Genomic DNA, 22,637 nt, shown 5'->3' with positions numbered 1-22,637 from the left:
CGTAGATTCAATCCATGTAAGTAACATTTAAAAAGTAAGATAACCACTGTCCAAACATTCCAAAGTTCAAATTCGCCGCTAAGTTCTTCTATTCTTTAATTTAAATTGGTTTTTGAGTTTTAATAGGCAGACACTTTTTTTTTAGAACGATAAAAATTCCTCACCAGCTGGAACACTTTCTCTTTCCACATCGTTCCTTTGGAGCCGCCCCGACTTTGTCAGCCTTGGCTGGATTTTTTGTCACCGGCTTGAAGATCTTCTCTTGCTTCTTTCAGGGATTTTGCGATATCCCCGAGATCAGCAAGACGTAATCTTCCTATTCACCATCTCTTCGGGATGGTTTAGGTCCGTTTGGACCTCCCAATAGCAAAAGTGTCGACTGTGATCTCAGGGCATTGAGATCGTACGTCGTTCCGTCATGACTTCGGCTCCGCCCCTCTTGGTATATTTTATGATGAAGGACGTTTAAACAATCATAGTCAAATAAAAGTGGAGGTATGATAATGGTAATATGTATAAACATCTGAGTTAAGATAATAGAGTTAATATGAATCATACTTGATGACGGTGGAAGAGATGCACAAAAGCCTTTTGTAACCAACTGATACACTTTCTACAGTATGTAAGGAAGGAGGATCCTTATGTTTGTTTTGAAAATTTTAAAAAAAAAAGGGAAAAAAAAGAAATGGATGATCGCCCACCAACTCCTACAGCCAAATTTATTAAGTTGATTTATTTCTTATCCCACTTCCCCCCTCCCCCAGAAAACAATTGATATTTATCTATTTAAAAGAAAAATACAATGACAAGGAGTGTCCTTATGCATGCCCCCTCTACTGACCACTTAAGTGTGAAGTAATAATATACCTGAGACAACTGGATCAGGTAGAGCCGTGATGGCACATGGAGCCGTGATGGCGAACCTTTGGCACATGTGCCACAGCTGGCACATGGAGCCATTTCTGAGGGCATGCAAGGCATTGCTCTGTCAGCTCCAGGGCGCATGTGTGTGCTGACCAGTTGATTTTCTGCCATTTTTTTCCCTCTGAAGGCTTCCCTGAAGCCTCCAGAGGACGAAAAACCGCCCAACGGGCAACCTGGAAGTCTGTTCCTGAAATTCCAGTTTGTGTATTGGGCCATTTTTCGCTCTCCAGGCTCCTAGAAAGCCCCTCAAGCTTGGGGAGGGTGAAAAATGGTCCTACCGGGCCCACCGGAAGTTGGAAAATGGGCCGTTTCCAGCCTCCGGAGTGCCTCTGGGGGTGGGGGAGGCCATTTTCGCCCTCTCCAGACTCCTAGAAAGCTGTGCGCACATGTACGGGGCAGTGGGGGTGGCATGCACACCTGCGCAGGGGGCACAGCATGGGGGGGCATTAAATTATGGAGGTGGATATGCGCGCACATGCTTTTGGCACCAGAGACGAAAAATGTTCGCCATCACTGAGGTAGAGCATTCCAGACTTTGACAACTCTGTTGCAGAAATCATATTTATATAGATGGTTCTCTCTGAAAGAAAGAGAAATTTCTTCTCATCATTCCCTAAATGTCCTGATGGAATCAAGACATAAATTGAGATCTCCTTATCCTAGTATTGTTGAGCAGTTTATTCTAGCTAAGCCATCCAGCTAGGTTTCAGTATATATCCCATCATCCTTATCACATTTGCTAAGCAAATCCTTCCATATAGACACATACATACTGTACATGCCGTACAGAGGCAGCCAAGAAGAGGATTTGAAGCAGCTGCACAAGTGCTGCACACAATTCAATTTGCTTCAAGATTAGAAAGAAGTGATTCATACACACTCGGTATACTTTACAGTATCTTTTTTAACTGCCTGGGCAACCCTGTTAATAAGGACAATAGCAGTCTTATACCTCTGGAGGGCACCAAAAGGGAATATCTGCTCAAGCCAATACTAACTTTTTGTTCTGTATTTTGCATCATGATGATAGAAAACAATAATGGCAAAAAAAACCCCAATTCAATGCTAAACAGATTATTATGTGAAACAGTTCTTTTTCTGAGATAACTGGGCAGTGCTTGATTATTATTTTGCATAAAGCTTAGGGTTATTTTTGTGTCTTGGAGTATGATATTAATCTTATGGTGTCATTTTGGAGTGGTATTAGATATTAAAACATAGCCACATCAAAGATCCCGATTTTGTTTTTAAATCTGAAATGTATATGTTGTAGCATTTACATAACAGTGAACATTTTAATTAAACTGCCAGCATTTTATCACAAATAAAACAATACAGCTGCACCTGCAGATTGCTGGGTGGGGTGAAGATAATCATGTTATTTGTATGCCATGAGTGCAGTATGGTCCATTAGCAAACTGAAATGCCACTCTGGTATGATTTAAAGCACTTTATTTGATGGATGGAAAGTTGCCCAACAGCACAGTTACTTTAATGTTCGTGAATTAAATATAATTTAAATTCTTGTCTCCATAAATACATTGGTCTAGTTTTCATGGGAAAATTAGATTATTTAAAACTAGTCTGCTTGATTTCGCATTTTTTCCTCCATCGTCATTCAGGTGACACCTGAGAATAGAAGAGGTAAATATTGAAATGAGTAAAATTATCTTATGTTATCCAAAAATTAGAACACCATCTCCCCTCCCCAAGTGTAGTTCTTTGGCTTTTGAGTGGATGCTGAGTAAGCTGCTGAAGTACCAAAGAAGTTGAACAACAAAAAAATGGAGCTAATATATACTTTTAAATTTATGGCAACCACTGAAAGAGCATTTTGAAAAGTATAACTAAGTAATAGCTTTTCTTTGAGAAGAATGACTGTCAGGGAGGGAATAGATAGTTTATAGAAGAAAAGCCAGTCTGGGAAACTCAAGAACGAGTTAGTCTTCCTGCTTCCTTACCTCTGACTTGAATGGAATGCAACCTCATCCGCAGGTAAGCTTGGTTTCTTGAATTCAAGTGTTAACATCTAACTAGGATCAACATAATTTAGGAGTTACAAGCAAACAGTTAAATCCTGCTTTTAGATTTTCAGTATGTAAACTGAGGAGAGATGTAATAGTTGCTCAATGTACCCACATCTAAAAGAAAAAAAATCTATAAATTGGCAATTAGGATTTAAAGTTCACTTGAGAAGCTAGATATTTTAATAATGTAAATCGATTGACTTTGTACTGAAAACATCTGTAATTGCCAGTATAGTGAACAGCATACAAGTGAGGCAGCTAATAATCCCCAAACCAAATCACTAGTCAACAGTATGATAATGTGGAAATTTATTTTATTTTATATTGCTATGGATAATTCTGCCCTACAAACAGCTTAGTATTTTTTAATCGTGACATGTTTAAAATGTGTGGATTCCCACTCCCAGAATTCTCCAGCAAGAATTAGAGATTTTTTTACAAATTAAAATGGTGGGTGGCTACTATCCACTACTTCATCTGGATAGTAATAATCAGCTGTCCATTTTTTAAAAAGGCAAAAATATGTTCTCTTGATAGGAGTAACTTCATCAGTTTCATCTTCCGGTAAATGGACGATATATGACTAGGAACACCCAACATAACAGCCGTGTTTATGAAACTACTAATAACATGGTTTCCAAATGCCAAACATATTGAAGACCAGAAATAGATTGGGGATTTCAACATTTTTGTCAAAATCATTTTATGTACTCAGGTCATGGTAGGGCCACAGATGTCATTGTCAACCTAATTTTTTAGAGTGCTAATCTGCTTGACCAAGAAGGACTGAATAATAGATAGGCAATATTTACAATTAACCTGATCGCTCTTCAGGCATCGTATTGCATCTATCCCAAGGAGGCTGATGTGAAAAAAACATACCATTGCCTGCCTTCCCTGAAGGGGATATGTGATACCATCTCTGTGTTCCTAGTGACTGACTATAAATAAATATGAGTCTGGGTCTACCGTTTTTATATCTTTATTGCTTTATAGCTTAAGATGATCCCATCCTTTTTGGTACTTTTTCCGTAACATCATTTTTACAATTCTACAAAGTCACCTTTTATTCTGAAGAAAATAAAAAAGGAACTAAGTTGAAGATAGAATGGTTTAAGTTGAAAGAGAACTCAAAGGAAATTGCAGTAAACGTTAGGGACAAAAGGATGCCACTGTGGGCAAGACAGAAGGGAATAGCTAAAGTATTCCAGGACATTACCTATCATTTTTTTTAAAAGATGGTTTTAATTTCATATTGCCTATAATAGAATAGGCAAATGTTTGCTTGCAAATTATACTGTTGCCTTATTTAAAAATTTGAGACGTATGTAAGTTCTCGTAAGTTTTTATCATTCTTTTTATTGGAGTTGAGGATGTTACACAAAAGGGAAAAATTAAAAGTAATTTTCACTGAAAAAAATAGATAAGACAGTAAGTCTTCTGACTTACAGTTGTCAGGTGAGTTGCTCCCCGTTTTATGACCCTTTTTGCCACAGTTGTTAAGCAAATCACTGCAGTTGTTAAGTGAATCATGCAGTTGTTAAGCAAATTTGGTTTTCCCATTGTCTTTGCTTTTCAGAAGCCAACTGGGAAGGTTACATGACCCCAGGACACTGCAACTGTTATAAATGCAAGCCAGTTGCCAAGTGCCCAAATTTTAATCATGTAACCATGGGGATGCTACAACATTCGTAAGTGTGAAAACTGCTCATACGCCCCATTTTTTTCAGAACTGTTGTAACTTTGTACGGTCACTAAATGAATGATTGTATGTCAAGGATTAGCTGTACGGCATGAACCAACATTGTAAAGTAGAGGTTTATTTAAATTAAAATAATGTTCATTTTAGGAAATTTTAGGCAATCTGATTCTGTAGTAAATTTCGGGGGGAAAGAGGTATATTTTCTGTGCTGTTTTAGACAACATGAGAAATCCTGGATAAAATGGCCCATAATAACAAAACTTACGGTGATGAGTATTGAAGGGTGTTTTTCTATGGCAGCCAATAAAGCTTTCTGGCAGTACTCTTAATGCTTTTTGCCATTTTATCTTCCTATGTCTTCTTTGAACATGGAAACAAAAATTAGAATGAAAAGAATTGGCATCTTTCCTTTGCATTCTCCCTTTGGGTGCTGTTACACAATGACTTTAGAGGCAGTAGACAATAGGAATAGAAACTCTTCCTTTGAAGGCATTATCCGTGGTTCTGTTTTGAGATTGCTTCGGGCCACAACAGCTTTTGAACTTTTATTATAATCCCTGCAAAATATTTTCTGTCCTTAACAAAGCTAGTTTCAAACATTCAGCTGTTGGCGTATCAAGAATTGCCTAAAATCAAAAGTTTCTCCTTCACTAGATGTCACAGGAAGATCAGTAGCTTATCCTAATCTCTTCCTGGGCTATATTTACACATGTGGCATTTAATTACTGAGGATAAGTTTCCTGATCCTCAGTCTTCCATTAATTAGTGTTGTCCCTGAGCATCCTCAGTCATTGAAAACTTAGTGATATTGACTGGCAAATATTCCATATTTTCAGGTTGAAATCTCTGATAGTTAATTTTTTGGGCAATTAATTTTTGGGTGATTAGGAGAATATAGGTAACTGGAAAGAGGAAACTAAAGCTTTTCAGATGGATATAAAGTCAAACTTTGATTCTCTTCTTATAATTTAGGCTTTGCCTTTATCTGTTCTCTCATCCTTTTCCATGTATTGCACTTCTTGCAGAAATATTTTCTTTTATTTACAATAATACAATACAATACAATAGTAGAGTTGGAAGGGACCTTCGAGGTCTTCTAGTCCAACCCCCTGCCTAGGCAGGAAACCCTATACCGTTTCAGACAAATGGCTATCCAACGTCTTCTTAAAGACTTCCAGTGTTGGGGCATTCACAACTTCTGGAGGCAAGCTGTTCCACTGATTAATTGTTCTAACTGTCAGGAAGTTTCTCCTCAGTTTTAAGTTGCTTTTCTCCTTGATTAGTTTCCACCCATTGCTTCTTGTTCTACCCTCAGGTGCCTTGGAGAATAGTTTGACTCCCTCTTCTTTTTGGCAACAACATTACAATATTGAAATCTTCTGGATTATACTGTATATATTTCCAGCTTCCCTCTCTTGTCATAGCAATTTGTACTTCAGATCAGACCAAATTCCATACCTTATTTTGAATGCATGCATTTTGAGAAGATTTGGGTATTAATTTCCTGTACTCCAATTCAGCTGAGCTGGAGTCTACTATTCTACAGCAAATGCTTTTTGGAGGCCCACCAAGAGATGAGGTCAGTCACATCTCACACTAAGGTTCTGTAGCCATTGGTATTTAGGGACAAGCCTATCTCGAATTCTGGATAATATTATTTGCCACACATTTAATTAATTGTATTGTAAGAATCTTTTTGTCTCTGATTTCAATTTATCTTGGTTGTACAGAAAGATTTAATTTTGTGATAAAGTCTCCAATTAAGTTGCAAATCTGTTTGAGATCTTAAAAGTAGATATAATGACTATTTTTGATAGCAAAAATATTCTTTAGCATTTGAGTAAACTAAGGGAGTAGCATTAGAGTAAACTAGGGGTGGCAAAGATGGAGCCACAATATGAAAGTGGACAAGAAATGTGGAGAGAGATTAGGAATATTTTTTAATGGTAATATGTAAATTTTCAACAAGGTAGGAAAAATTGTTAATATTTAGCAGTCATGGTCAGACTTTCCCACTGTTGAGCTAAAGTTGTGTAAGATTAATTAGAGGACAGCTATTGATTTTCCTGCAAACCAAGAATCTCCTTGAATGAATGAAATTAATGAAAACATATTTAAAATAGACTTAGGTTGAATATTGTGGAGTAGCTGGTTTTTATTGATAAAACAACAGGGATTTTGGCAAGAACATACCACACCTAGGAGGAAATGGCTTATAATACATCCCTGGTTGAGCATTACAGTACTCAATCCAGTGAAAAGCAGCTGCTTTTTGCTCCAGAACATGGATTTCCCAAGTGAGGACAATTATATTAAATTCTTGGAGCACAATAAAACTGTTAAGATTCTTAATACCTTTGCACATGTTGGTGAGGAGGATCAAAAACACTGCAAATCTGTTTTCAAAATAAATAACCAGTTAATGTTAAATAGAAAGAACAGGTAAAGATTTTCTGTTTTTTTTTCCAAAACATACTCATAACTGGAGTCTAAAATCTATTTTGATAATGAACAAGGATTAAGTGTTTAAACCAGATGTAATTATTGAGAATAAAAACATGTGATCTTGTAAGTGCACCTTGAATCACCAGGGAATAGTTTTATCACGTTATGAGAGAACAGGAGAAAGCATTACATCAAATTATTGCATATTGGGAAATGATTTCCATCTTAACCCTGTAAGCAGACATTATAGAAAAATAAGATTTTGCTATAAACAAGGCATTCATTCATCATAATAGGAAAACAATGAAAATATTGTAAATGTATTTGCTTTCTCGCTTTAAACAGCATATTAACATCATTACTTTGATAAATATAATGGAACTGAGCAGAAGATAACATTCAAATCCATATAGCTGAATTTCCCGGGGCATTAATTTACAGCTCTAGAAGGGTTGTTTACAAAGGCAATTGGTATTAAGCCACGGGATTCTGTAAAGATTACCACATACAATTAAATTTAGAAAAGAATGTATCCATGGGAACAGCCAATGCCTTACTTGAGAGTATATGCAAATCCTCATTCGATTTAAGAAAAAAAAATCAGTGTCCCTCCCACACCATCTCTTAAATCAGCACAAAATAGATTTTAATCTATGGAGGTTTGCTGACAAATATATTGCATGTTTTATTGTTTTCTTCAAGACCTAACAATCAGAGAAGTCCAGTGGTTTCATTTAATGAGATAGCGTCTGACTCTAATGGGAGACATTGCTGAAATGTTGTTCAGTAGTGTACATGATGCTTATTTGCATAATTTACCTTAGTTAATTGTCTCAATGTGCAACATTCCCTTGAACTGCAGTAACACAGTGGAAGACCGACTAAATCTATTTTCCACAGTACACTCATGTTGTTCTATTTGTGCAGGTTTCTGGTTGAAAAAGGAATGGAAATTCACAAGTTCCTTCAGAGCAGATCCATGTTTTAATAGCTCCTCCCCCCGCCCAATTTTGTCTGTGTTTTAAAATTATTCCGCATCTTCTTAATATCCTGCTTACACAAACTTTAAGATTATTTTTTCTTAAATAATCATTTCTCCACCTCTGTCCTTCCAGCCCTCCCCCACACACCAGTCAACAAATTATTCTAAGCTAACTATTGCCAGCCTGGCGCCTTCCAACAATTATGCCTGCTGGATGTTGAGGTCTTTAGTCCATGTGAAGGGAACTGGGTAGGGTCACTATATGTTAGTGCTATATAATGTTATTTCAAAGAAGCCCATTTTATCTGTTCAATTGCGGTGTCTGTTGAGACAATGGAGTACAATAATATCATTTGCAAGCTGGCACCTTTAAATAATTTCTCGACTGTAATTTTGATTACAGAGCGGATGATTAAGCTTTCCATAACCATCCATGCGACGGAATCTGAACACATTTCATCCCTTTTAAAAATCCACGCTACTTCCTAAATTTCTTTCTTTCAAATTCTGAATTATTTGTACTTAAATTTTTGTAGTGGCTGAGGTTTACTTTGCTATGACTGAGAATCTTAATGTCCTTTTGTAGCCAGATCTGCTGTATGATGTCATGTCTCTGTGTAATTTCTTTTAACTTCCAGATTGTCTTTCAAACTTTCAATCTTTGCATTTTTATAACTTCTATGATATCATTCCTGACTATGGGGTTTGTTTGTTTTTTGATAGATTGTCCAATGATATAATTCTAAGTTTAAAAAAAAACCCTGTCCCCTTTAATGGTAATGTATATTATTTGCATATGTGATAAATCAACCTTACTGTCATTTGGACAGCTCTCTTGCTCATTCAGCTGAGTGGGGCTCTGGACCTCTGCCTTCAAAGTCTTCTGTTATAGCACTTCTCTATATTATCATGTTTTTATTTTACATCTTTTGTGATATTTTCTGAATTTCTTTCCTTATGTTTAATTTGTATTTGTTTATGCTGTTCCCCAGACAGTACAATAAATAAGAAGACCTCCATTCATAAACCTTTCTTTTGTATCAGTAATTTACATAATGTTCCAATATGCAAGTTAACATGCTTTCAGCTACCGAACACATATATAAAACATTCTTTTGTATGCTGCCTAGAGTCACATTTTTTGAGATGGAAGTTTGCTTCTTTGATATTTGTTCCCCAGAATGTATCATAGACTATGTTTTTTTTTACCAGCACTTACATGTCCTAAAAAATTCCATCCATTTCCTCATCTTTAGTAAATCTTTCCATTTACAGAAATTCTTATACGTCGCCATTTATATTTTGCCATTTATGCACAACTTCCAACTGTTCAGTCAAAGTTCATGTAAAAACCATGCTCTTTTGAGTATTAATTTTTAGATCCTTTTTATTGCATCTCAACACTAGCCAAAATTTGCTGTAAATTATTTGTTTTTAGCCAACAAAAAAGGCAACTACTGCATTAAAAATATACCAAAGTTCCCACTCCTTGTCCCATCATTACAAGCACACATTTATAAATCAATACGTTCATTGTACTTAGCAATCAATCTTTATAGAAAATATGTCATATGTCACTTTATCACAAGCCTTCTCTAAATCAACACACAAACAACGGATGTCCTTTATTCAAATATTAACAATTTCTCTAAAAAACAAAAATTGGGTCTCTGCACCTTCTGTCTGACATAATGCTGAACAACATTTCTGAAATGTTTTCGATCAAAATAGTGCTGACTATGTTTCTTGGAACACTTAACAAACAAATCTCTTGTAGTTTTTGCATTCATTCTTTCTATCACTCCCTTATATCTGAAAAAATAGCATTTTCCAATAGTAAGGAATAGGTGCTGTCTTTGTACATGTACATTAAAAATGTTGTACAACACTTCATAGTTTACGCCCTTACTTTCACATTTTCCTGTTACCTATGAGTTTATACTTTATACTAAATACTCTCATAGCATTTAGTGCTTTCTTTTTATCATTTTTCTTCGATACTAGTTTTCACCCTTTAATGTATCATCTTGTAGATAAAAAGTTTAAAGTACATTCCATCATTTTTTCACTTCAGTTTCATCTCAAATTATTTCTTCACTTTTTAAAAATTCCATTTACTTTGCTGGACATTTTTGGCTAGCTTTTTTCATTTATTTTCAAAATATATGAAGCTGTACCAAAACTGGTGCTATCAAAGTCATGCTTTACATTATTTGCATTAGATGCAAGCCAGGATCTCTAATCTAGAGATTATCTTCAGGCCAATATACTGTTCATTAGATTCTATCAACTTGGACGTATCTGCAGTGTATTTACTACCATAATTGCAATTTGGGGGTCCTCCTAGATGTATGACTCCTGCTCAAGGAGCAGGTAGCAGCCATGGCTAGGAGGGCCTTTGCACAGATTTGCCTGGTGTGCCGGTTCTACCTGTTCTTGATTTGGCAGGTGATATTTACAGTCACTTTGTGCCTTGGTCACTTCCAGATTAGAGCATTGCAATGCACTCCACGTGGGGCTGACCTTGAAGAGTATTCAAAAGCTTCAGCTGCTAGAGAATGCAGTGGCCCAAACAGTGATTTACTTTCCTAGGGAAGCATATGTTACACCGCTGCTCCATGAGCTGCATTAGTTGCCAATTTGTTTCTGGGTCCAATTCAAGCTGCTGTTTTTAGCATTTAAAGTCCTTCATGGCATGGGACCTGATTGTCTGAGGACCCCCCCCCCCTCTCTGGTTACATCAGCCTGCCTCACTAGATCCGGCAGAGTAAGCATGTTGTGCGTACCATTGGCCAGGGACCTTCATTTGATGGGACCCAGGAGACATGCCTTTTTTGTTGCAGCACCTGCCTTATGGAACATTCTTCTTTCTGAAATTAGACTAGCTCCTTTCCTTTTGCTATTCCTAAAAGCCCCCAGATCTTGAGTATGTTGTCAGGCTGGAGCTGGCAGGTAACCAGATGATTCCATTGTTGAGGTGGCTATTTATATACTCTCTTTCCCATGGCTTATATTTTTGTTTTTATTATATTTATTAGTAAGGTTTTTATATTGCATACTTTTTGTATGTCCTCAAATCCATCTTCTTTAGGCAGTCTTTGACTTAAGTTCTTAGTTCTTATGCTTTGATGCAACTTAGTAATGTAAGAACACTTCCTTTACACCAGTGGTCTCCAACCGTGGCAACTTTAAGACTTGTGGACTTCAGCTCCCAGAATTCCTCAGTCGGCTTTGGTTGTCTTAAAGTTGCCACCGTTGGAGACCCTTGCTTTAGACTGTTTGGATTGACATCAGAATGTGTTCCAAATCTCAGTGTTCCCACAACAATAGAATTATTATCTAAGACTTCTTTTTCCCGGTTCCATGCTGATTTGTTGGAAACCAGAGCAAAACTGCTATTTTCTTACACAACATTGCAGTTCAGCAGAACTCTAGAGGGTAATTTGACTTTTCCCTGGGTGGAAATCTTCTTTCACTTTGCCTCCTGACCCTGAACTTCAGCTTCCTGATTCTGGAATCTATAGATATAGTTTAGTATCTCTCTCTCCCTACCCCCTGTTTTGTTGCCATAGCAGCATTCTCCCATAACTATTGGTATTGCCAAGTACAAAAAATGCTAATTTTTAAAGTTATCCTTTCATTTTTGCAGCTTGCTAGAGGATTTTAAATTTAAGGGGGGGGGGGGGAGGCAGCTGTGCATCTGAAATGTTTTTCCTCATGATAACCACTCCAAGTTTTTTTTTTTGACAAATGATCATAGATGTGTACATGACATGAACTCAAAATGTGCATGGGGGCATTAACAATTTTACATGCCTTTTACATGAGGTGATATGATTTCTGTTACTTTGGGATTTGTGTTAGTTTAGAGGCCTGGCAGTGGTTGAATAACTACTGTTGTATGTTTTTACCAGTCAGTTGAACGGGAGCACTGTTTAGTTCATGGTGTACCCTGCATATCCTTTAAGGTCAGACAGATGATTGCAGATCGGCTTTGAAAGGTTTTGGAGGAACTGAAGATTAAGAAACATTGGTTTTTCGTATTTTCCTTGTGTCAAATTTTAGATTATAAGATCTTCAGAAGACCGAAACAGTCCTGAAATATTTTGTAAATTGATAGTATTTACTGAAATAAGAACAGAAGTGACAACATTCAACTAGAGTACCTCCTCTGAAATTCATTCATGTAAAAACCTTCTGTATTATTCAAAAGTCTTGTACCAAAGCGTTTAACAAATGCTCTCATTTTTATTTTATCATTATAATTTTCCATTTGGCTTACAATATGGGAATACTACGTATGTAACTAGTGTAAACTCTTCCAAAAAAAAAAGTCAATCTTGATGTTCCTTCTGTTGTTATTTTAGGAACACAGCTTTTTAGCAGCAAGAATGAATTTCGAATCAGCACCCTGACATTTCATCCTCTTGATCCAAATGTTTTTCTTTGTGGAGGATTCAGTCCAGAAGTTAAAGCCTGGGATATAAGGTCTTCTAAGGTAAAAAATAAAATTGAAACCAAAATTATTTGTACATGCTTTTGATAACCATTCTGGAAATGATAAATGTATGTGGGTAGCTAATGATATTATTTTGGAGAGGATAATTGGCATTTTCTGTTGAAATAGCATGGGATCATGGCTTCTTTTCTATTATTTTTGCACTATGTTGTAAAAGCAAACAGCTAATACATTGTCTCTAAAACTAAAACCGGATAAAGAAGAAAAAAGTAGGAGCATGTTTGATAAGTCTATTTTGTATTTAATTTCCTTGTCACTTACTGCAGTGCATATTCTGGCAGTTGTGATAGCTATTAAAAAGTAATTTTCACCCATAGAATCTGATTTATTAGTAAGGCATCATTTGTTGAAATAAGCAGCAATTTGTGAGTTTTTGAAACTGTCTGTCAGAGAAGGGTTTTTTTCCCCTGTTTTTCTGTTCACCTGCAAGAACCTTTAACATTTATTTGTGAATTTCTAATGTTAGAGTTTGATATCAAAACATCACTCTGTTTATCTGAGGAAAATTTGATTAAACACAGTGGGACTTACTTCCAAGCAATCATGATAATGATGCACAGTTACAGAACATACAATGTTCGATTTACAGGAAGTGCTACACAGAAGGAGAATATGATAATTAACTGTTATTTCATATGGTAAAAGTAAGAGGTTGCATATAAAAGGAAACTGATTAATTACACAATAATAACTGTGTCTCATTATAATACGGTAAAGGGCAGTGATCAGGTTATGATGATGTAAGTTATTTTAAGAACTAATATTTTGATGCTTTAATATCCATAGAGAGATAATCACAAGAAAGAACATGTCTGCTCTAAGCACATATTTTGAATATTCTGGCATTTGTCAGCCTTATTAAAATCCACACTGTTGGTCCCCCTGGATTTTCTACCAATATTCAACTCACAAGGTTCAAAGCCCTTTTTCATATGGCTTTTGAGTTTTTCCTCTATTAATAATAATTTTACATAATTTTTACATTTAAATCTCGCTTATCCCAAGTTTTATTCTTATAGTATTTTTGATTTTAGGACCTCTTCATCAAAATACTTACAATATGTTTCAATATTTCTGATACCATTATTTAGAGTCAAGTTGATTCTAATGTTATGCAATTCAGGTCACTTGGCAGGATATGTACGTTGAAATATCTATTTTGTGACGAGTGATATCTTAGTGATATCTTAGAGGAGGAGGAGGAGCTTCCGGCGATGGCGGTCGCCTTCCTAAGCTCCTAAGCTTGCCATGGAGCGTCCCGACTGGGTAGGAGGTTGCTGCCGGCCCTCATGTCATCGGAGGGCCGAGAATTGGGTAGTCCGACCACCCTGGCTTGTTTTGGGCTCGTTTTAGCCCACCAGGGTTGGTCGGAGAAGAACGAGAGTGGAAGGAGCGGAGTGGCTGTGAGCGGCTGAGGAGGAAGCCGGGAGGCAATGGCGGCGGCGCGCGCAGCGGCGCGAAGGCGCAAAATTTGAACTGCGTTGCGAAAAAAATGCAAAAAAATGGGAAAAAAGCAAGAGAATGGCACCAAAGAGAACAAGGTTCTCCCTACGACTCCAGAGAAGACAACGAGGCACTGGAGGCTCCGGAGAGGTGAGCAGATCAGGAGACAGTCAGGAACAGCAAAGGGAGATGGCTGCAGCGTTGGAGGTGTGGAAAGAGCTGCAGCCAGGGACTCCTCTAGGACATTAGGCTGTAGCCTGGCTGCTCCCATGCTCCCAGGAACCTGGAGAACCTGGAGAATGTTCCTACAATTTTTGAGAGCTTTACCCAAATTGCAATGATCACTGAGGCGCCGGATGGGGACCAAGATGAATGTGTTGGGGAACCAGAAGTGAGGAGAGGAACTAAAATAACGGCTGGGGATGGCCTAGAACTTCAGAGGCCACTGGAGGCCCGTTTCAGGGCTATGGATGGGCCTGACTGATTGCCTAGATTAAAAACAGCTGGGCTCAGAATGCCCCCTCCACCCACTAAGGATCCCACATCTGTAATTATATCTATCCTCAACCACCTTAGACTGGTTCCCATTTTTATGACATCTCTGCCTTGCTCCACTTTGGGAATATTTGAACATTTCCCCCCCGCCCTCTTTCCAAGTACTATCTGGATACTAAAGCCTCCAGCTTTAGTATCCCATTAAGACCTTAGCCCTCCGGCTATTGACTTTTACTACCTGCACCCTTACCCAATTGGGCTTTAATATTCTATCAATTTATTCAAGGTTAGACCTGCTCCGCCTGCGGGAGGCCCCTCTCTCGCAGGTATGGCCCTTGGCTCTTACAAGGGCCTGCCTTGAAGACGGGTTTGTGAACCCCGAGAGGTGGAAGAAACGGAAGCTGAGGGGATTTTTAGTTAAATGTTTTACATTGTTTTTAGGGGGTTCCAGGGAGGGTGGGTGGGTGGGTCAGACCAGGAGCGATGTGAGAGCCGGGCCTCCAGGTGTGGTCGCGAGCAGAAGGGGCAGAAGGGAGGAGGAGGGGGAGGACACCATTCCTATACAGGGCTCTTTAATTCCAACGGTTGCAGGGAGGGGCAGATACGAGGACAGCTTAAGAACCTACAGTCGGTTGGGAGACCGTGGTTGCTGGTTACACCCGGTCGCTTGTACCAACCCCCGCGTTCTAGGTGGTCAAGAGTTACAGACCCAAGGCCTGAGGCTGCTGTTATGCAATGCGAGGTCCGTTGTTAACAAGGCCCCCCTCATTCACGATCTAATTTTAGAGGGGGAGCCGGACCTCGCGGGAATAACGGAGACCTGGTTGGGCCACGAGGGAGGTCTTCCCCTCGTCAAAATGTGCCCACCAGGCTACCGAGCATTTCACCAGCCCCGGGCCCAGGGAAGGGGCGGTGGGGTGGCAGCAATTATTCGGGAGGACTTAGAGCCGAGGGAGTCTACTGTGCCACAGACGTCCGGATGTGAATCCCTTGTTGTGAAATGGGGGCCTGGGAGACAGTTGGGCCTGCTGATAGTATACCTGGCTCCTCGCTATACATCAGCGGCCCTGCCCGAACTCCTCGAGCTGATCGCATCGGTGGCGGTTGAGACCCCCAAACTTTTAGTGATGGGGGATTTTAACGTGCCATCGATGGGAGAAGCATCAGAGGGGGTTCGGGAGTTCATGGCTTCCATGACAGCCATGGACCTGACTCAAATGATTCAGGGCCCGACACACGAGGGAGGACACACTCTGGACCTTGTTTTTGTCTCTGGCCAGTGGCTGAGTGATCTGGGAGGAGGGGACTTAACCATCACTCCCCTGTCATGGTCAGATCACTCACTCCTCCGTCTTGACTTCCCTGGTGCTACCTCCCGCTGCGGGGAGGCGGAACCGGAAAGTTCCAGATGGTTCCGCCCCAGGCGCCTGATGGAACCTGATAGGTTCCAGACGGAGCTTGGGCCACCTCCTGTAACCTTGACCCGCCCCCGGGTAGAGGACCTGGTAGTTGCGTGGAATAATGCAACTACCGGGGCCTTGAACCGGGTGGCGCCTTTGCGGCCTCTCCGGCGGCAACGATCCACCCTAGCCCCTTGGTTTACCGAGGAGCTAAGGGTGATGAAGTGCCGCAAGAGACGTCTAGAGAGTCGTTGGAGATCCTCTCGCTCCGAATTTGATCGAACACAGGCACGAGCCCATTTAAGACGTACCTTGTGGCATTGAGAGTGGCCAAACGCCAATATTGTGCCACTCTCATTGCATCCGCGGAGAACCGCCCTGCCGCCCTGTTTCGGGTGTCCCACTCCCTCTTGTTTCAGAGGCCGCGGGAGGCCCCCCTACAGGGCAGGGCAGAGGAATTTGGTAAATATCTGCAGGATAAAATCGCTCAAATCCGGAAGGATTGGGTTCCTGTCAGTGATCCAATGGAGACGTCCATGGCGAGTCTTGAGGTATCGATCTGGGAGGAGTTTGACTTGGTTGCCATCGAGGATTTGGACAGATTGCGTGGACGACTGCGACCCACCACATGTTTATTGGACCCGTGCCCCCCCTGGCTTGTACTGGCATCCTGGGAGGTTACACGAGACTGGCTCCTGGGCCTAGTGAATGCTTCGCTGAGCGAGGGGTCTCTCCCGGCCGCCTTGAAAGAGGCGGTGGTGAGACCCTTGCTCAAGAAGCCTTCCCTGGACCCTTTGGAGCTGGCCAATTATCGTCCTGTCTCCAACCTTCCCTTTTTGGCGAAGTTTGTAGAGAGTGTGGTGGCCTACCAGTTTCCACGACATCTGGAGGAAAATGATTATCTAGACCCGCGCCAGTCCGGCTTCCGCCCCGGTCACAGCACGGAGACGGCCTTGGTCGCGTTGGTGGATGATCTCTGGAGGGCCAGAGACAGAGGTTGTTCCTCTATCCTGGTCCTATTAGACCTCTCGGCGGCTTTTGATACCATCGACCATGGTATCCTGCTGCGCCGGCTGGAGGGGCTGGGGGTCCGGGGCACCGTTTTGCGGTGGTTCGGCTCCTACCTTTCTGACCGGACGCAGCGTGTGTTGGCAGGAGAAGAGAGGTCGACCCTACGCCCCCTTACTTGTGGGGTGCCACAGGGGTCGGTCCTCTCGTCACTCCTCTTCAACACATATATGAAGCTGCTGGGTGAGATCATCCGTGGTTTCGGGGTGGGATACCATCTGTACGCTGATGATACTCAGCTGTACTTTTCCACCCCGAACCACCCCAACGAGGCCATCGAAGTGATGTCCCGGTGTGTGGAAGCCGTACGGATCTGGATGGATGACAACCGACTCAAGCTCAACCCCTCCAAGACGGAGTGGCTGTGGGTACCAGCTCCCCGGTTCAGCCAATTAATTCCATCATTGGCCATTGGGGGCATTCAACTTGCCCCCGTGGAGCGGGCGCGCAATTTGGGCGTCCTCCTGGATGCCCGGCTGTCCATGGATGACCATGTGACAGCCGTGGCAAGGGGGGCGTTCCACCAGGTTCGCCTGGTGCGTCAATTGCGCCCCCTACTGGACCGGGACGCCTTACGCACAGTCACTCATGCGCTGGTGACGTCTCGCTTGGACTACTGTAACGCTCTCTACATGGGGCTTCCCTTGAAATGCACCCGGAGGCTACAGTTGGTCCAGAACGCAGCCGCGCGGGTAATTATGGGGAGTACTAGGTACTCCCATGTGACACCGTTCCTGCGCGAGCTGCACTGGCTTCCTGTGGTCTATCGGGTGCGTTTCAAGGTTTTGATAATAATCTTTAAAGCGCTCCATGGCTCAGGACCTAGTTACTTGCGGGATCGTATTCTGCCCCATACATCCCTGCGACCAATCCGCTCGCACAGAGAGGGCCTCCTCCAGGTGCCGTCCACAAGACAGTGTCGGGGGGCGGCGCCTAGGAGTAGAGCCTTCTCTGTGGCGGGCCCAGCCCTGTGGAATGACCTCCCTCCGGATATTAGGAATACCTCTGACCTCCGCTCCTTTCGTATTAAGCTTAAGACCCACCTATTCCAAGCAGCTGGCCTGGCTCAACTTTGATCTAACCATATCGCTCCTGACGGGCTTTTACTGGGTATTTTAATTATATTTAATTATCTAGGGGTTTTTAAATATTGTATTTTAATTGTTTTATTTATCAGCCGACCTCCTCCTTGTGTATGTCTCGGTATATGTCTCTGTTATATGTTTGTTTTGTCCATATTTATTTCATATGTTTCATTGTACGCCGCCCCGAGTCCTTCGGGAGAGGGTGCGGCTAAGAAATAAATATTTATTATTATTATTATTATTATTATTAGTGGTGGAATGGGTAGGGAGATAAGAATATTTTTTGATAACAAAACAGGTAGCAAAACAAGTATCGGTAGGGGAAGTATAGAACCTGGCAACCTTAGTACAACATGCTAGCTAAAATGGTGATAGTTACGTTGAGTCAAGTGTGTCAGGTGTAACTGCATTGAAACCTGGCAACATCTGCTAGAAGGGGCCCATACCCAGTGGAAGGCTACCTTGACCACCATAATCTTGAGCATCTTCAGACAATCAGGAAGCAGAACCATAAAACAAATTCAGTGGTCATTGTTTTTCTCCTGCTTTAATTTTAAAATTACTTACATCCTCAGCAGCCATGGTAAAGGGGCCCATGACCTTTCCAGGAAACCATAATGTGAATGCTCTGATGCTGACTCTCAGCCTGCCACTGTCATGCCTCCAGACAAAATTGCTGCTATCAATGTTCCAATAGCAAATCTGCTTCACAAATTACAAAAACAGTAGCAATGAGACTACTATGCCTGGGCCCATCAGAGAGGAATTGAGGCCACTCATATTAATCCTCAATATTGAATATTGAACATTGGATCAGAATCTTTTACACTTGTAAGTCTGGTATTACATTCCTGTTGGAGTTCTGTGTGGGTACAGTCCTGAAACTGTGCCATGTCATCCCATTGGTCGCTCAAGATTCTGCCCTTGGTGGCCAGAGATTTCTGGCCACATCTCAGAATGAAGGTAGAACAAATGTTCCTTCATGTCTTGTTTGCTGTCTATCCAAGGCATTCAGAGGCAGCTGGTTGGAGAACTCCCACCATTGCCAACACCAGAAAGACCCTGGAAAACTGTATTGTTCAACTTCATCACAGAGCTACCTCTCTCTCACCAAGATGGTTCATTTCATTCCTTGTACAAGCCTACCCACTAACAAAAATGTGGCAAGAATAGAATAGAATAGAATAACAGAGTTAGAAGGGACCTGGAGGCAAGCTGTTCCACTGATTATCTTTTAAAATAAAATATTCCAAATATGTTTCAAGTTTCTTTTTAAATAAAATATTCTACATAGATTACCAGAACACCTTATGTCAGACTGGGGTCCACAGTTCACTTCTTGGTTTTGGCAGACATTTTGACAGGTTGACAAGCAACTTCATCTTTCTTCGGCTCTTGGATGCATCTTGCATACTTTTATCAAGTTCATGTTCCTTACTTTCCATCATATAGAACATCCCCTTGGTTTTCAGAGGGTCACTAGGAGATAAGGCAGAAAACAGCCAGATTGTAGTTGAAGGAGGACAGAAGATAAATCTGACTGAGCATGGGTTTAGACTCAGGTTCTGGCTTTCTCAGTGTTGATAGGAGAAGCAAAGAATTCCTTCTCCTCCTTATTGCATCAGTGAGTTGTCATCCAGTATCATTAAGGTAACTAATTCCGTTCTGGGAAGGATCTAATTGCATTTGTAACCAGTTTTGCTGATGAAGTCACTCAGAGTGCTCAGGTCTGGATTTCACTTGGACAGAATCTATTGTGGCATGTGGGACCTCTTGCCCGGATATCTGGGATTCATTTTGACCATTATCTTATCTACTGATAAGGGATGTAGTGGCTCAGCGGCTAAGACACTGAACTTGTCGATCAGAAAGGTCAGCAGTTTGGCAGTTCGAATCTTGGCAGTTCGAATCCCTAGTGCCGTGTAACGGAGTGAGCTCCCATTACTTGCCCCTGGTTCTGCCAACTTAGCAGTTCGAAAGCATGTAAAAATGCAAGTAGAAAAATAGGAACCACCTTTGGTGGGAAGGTAACATCATGCCAGCCACATGACCACGGAGACGTCTTTGGACAGCGCTGGCTCTTCAACTTTGAAACGGAGATGAGCACCGCCCTCTAGAGTCGGGAATGGCTAGCACATTCGTGCGAGGGGAGCCTTTACCTTATCTACTGAGGAAGTAAATAGGATGCTTTTGACAATGTCCTCTGCTACTTGTAGCCTAAACCCTTGTCCCTCCTGGATTCTTTGTGTGCCCAGAAGAGGGTACAGTTTCTGGATCTGGAAGATTATCATTGCCACTTTTGGGGAGAGGGTGTTTCTGCCAGCTTTGAGCGAGGTTGTGGTATACTTTCTTCTTAGGAGTCCCTCTCTAGATTCAAGCTTTTTTTTTTTTTAAGCAAAGGTTGCAGAGACAATGTCAGTGCTTTAAGTTTGGCAAGGTCAGGAAAGAGAAGCAGCAGGGATTTCACAAATGTGCTTTATTTTTGTGAGTAAAATAATAGAACCTTGGAGATTGCTGGAGTTTCTCTTTACCACGTTCTTATACTTAACAAAAACAAGATGTGATTATTTTCAGTTTCTTTCTCTCACTTTCCTCTTTCTCAAGATTGAGTCACCATTTCCCTCCCTTAATGGTTTATTCTTCCTCCCCAAAGCCAGTTCTTCATTCTTTCCAGCATTAACTGTAGAGTGCCCTAGATAAAATGTCACCCTTATCAGTCAGGATTTAGGATTTAGGGTGCCTTAGTGAATTATATTTGTTAAGATTTGGATGGGAGGTGGTACGTCTGTCCTGATATGTTAAATATATCAGGACCATGGACTTGGGTATCCTTCTTGATTGGCTTTGGGGGCGGAATTTGGACTAGTTCCAGATTTTCTTTAATGGCTGGATCCAGTCAGAAATGGTTAAAAGGGGGGGGGGGTTGTTGGGTCTAACAGGGGGCTGGTTTTCTTCCTCCAACTCTTTAATATTTGCATGAAACTGCTAGGTGAGATCATCTGTCAACTTGGGGTGCAGTACCATCAGTATGTCCTTGTTATTCAACTATGCATTACTATTTTGGGATGCACTGGCGAGATAGATGAGATCTCATTCCAGCATCTGGAGGCTGTAAAGATCTGGATGGGACAGAACAGCTTAAAAGATGGAGTTGCTTTCAAGATGGAGTTACTGTTTTGACCTTCAGGATGCTTGAGAGCTTCTAGTAGCGAGACTTGATGGGGAAGTATTTATCCCTCTAGAAATAGGTCCATGACTTGAGGTTCCTTCTGTCTCCTGTTTGAACAAGGGTTGGGATATGCATGTAGATGTGCCATGTTTTGATTGAAAACACAATTAGGTAGATCATCCCCCTGTACAGTAGATACACGGAATTAAACTGTTTACCTATATTTAAATTATATTAAATAGATTATAGTTTTGAAACAAAAGAAACTGTCACTAGACCATAGGCATATATATGTATCCATGCATTTATACATGCACATATGCAAGCACTCAAGTCTTACCTTTTCACTTTTTTCCACTTTTCCAATAATGTCTGTTCTCTGTTGTAGTTTATTTAGTTCTTGATGGTGAGCAAACTTCCCTTGCTTGGAATGTTGGTATTTAGGCAAGCAAATAACAGTGACTGGCTATTCTTTTTTTTCTTAATATCTTTGCAAAATTCCGATATATGGAATTAGAGCAAAATAATAACAGCAAGGGACGTAATGGATTGATTTGTGATGTTATTAGTTAGGTGAGAGTGTTACATTTTATTCTCTTTCAGCCCAGTTAGCCAACTATAGAACACTGATAGCAGCATGTAGACATATACAGAGCAGAAAAGCTGTGCAGCTTTATGCTTGTCTAGAATTTGGTAGAAGACAGCATGGTGGTGCAGTGGTTAGAATGCAGTACTGCAGGCTGCCTGCAATTTGGCAGTTCGAATCTCGCCAGGCTCAAGGTTGACTGAGCCTTCCATCCTTCCGAGGTAGGTAAAATGAGGTCCCAGACTGTTGGAGGCAAGAGGTTGACTCTGTAAACAGCTTAGAGAGGGCTGTAAAGCATTATGAAGCGGTATATAAGTCTAAGTTCTATTGCTAGTCTTCTCTTTTGCTGCACATCATCCCAGGTATCCTACACCAGAGTGCTGAAGAGGACTGAGAAATGCCTCTGTTCCTCAAGCATTGCAGCCTGGTTATTAATACAGTTAAGTCACATGTATTGTAGCAAAGTATGAATCAGCTGACATTTTTCATAAAATCCGTATCATTTTTGGGGGTTCTGCTTTCCATAAAAACAATGCTTAGTTTTGCTTTGCTGTATGTTGGCACAGTCCTCTTTCTTTTTATATACTCCTCATATGTTTCCATTGTAGCCTAATAACAATTTCTATGAAAGTTGCAAAATGCTAAAATAACAAGTTTCCCCCCCCACTTTTCTCCTCGTCTCCTTCCCCTTGAAAGATGTATTTGACTAGTCATAAATCACCTTAAATTACTGCAGCTCTCTATGTATGGCATTTCAATATATACCTATTTTCAGATTTCATTGTTTTTTTC

The 22,637-nt window shown here is 40.9% G+C and overlaps 1 protein-coding gene across 2 annotated transcripts in view; it reads left to right on the top strand.

Annotated features, from left to right (window-relative positions):
- WDR25 (WD repeat domain 25) overlaps positions 1–22,637 on the top strand; it is a 78,883-nt gene that overhangs the window by 39,683 nt on the left and 16,563 nt on the right. For both annotated transcript variants that reach the window (XM_081938929.1, XM_081938930.1), the window contains exon 4: positions 12,448–12,578. In XM_081938929.1, the coding sequence (XP_081795055.1) occupies positions 12,448–12,578 (131 nt within the window). The remainder of the gene's footprint in view (positions 1–12,447; positions 12,579–22,637) is intronic.

This window comes from Natrix helvetica, assembly GCF_964273705.1.
Source record: "Natrix helvetica genome assembly, chromosome: 1".
In the NCBI taxonomy this organism is placed as follows: domain Eukaryota; kingdom Metazoa; phylum Chordata; class Lepidosauria; order Squamata; family Natricidae; genus Natrix; species Natrix helvetica.
The sequence above is the reverse complement of the archived record's forward strand: the minus strand, read 5'-3'. Positions and strand labels throughout refer to the sequence as shown.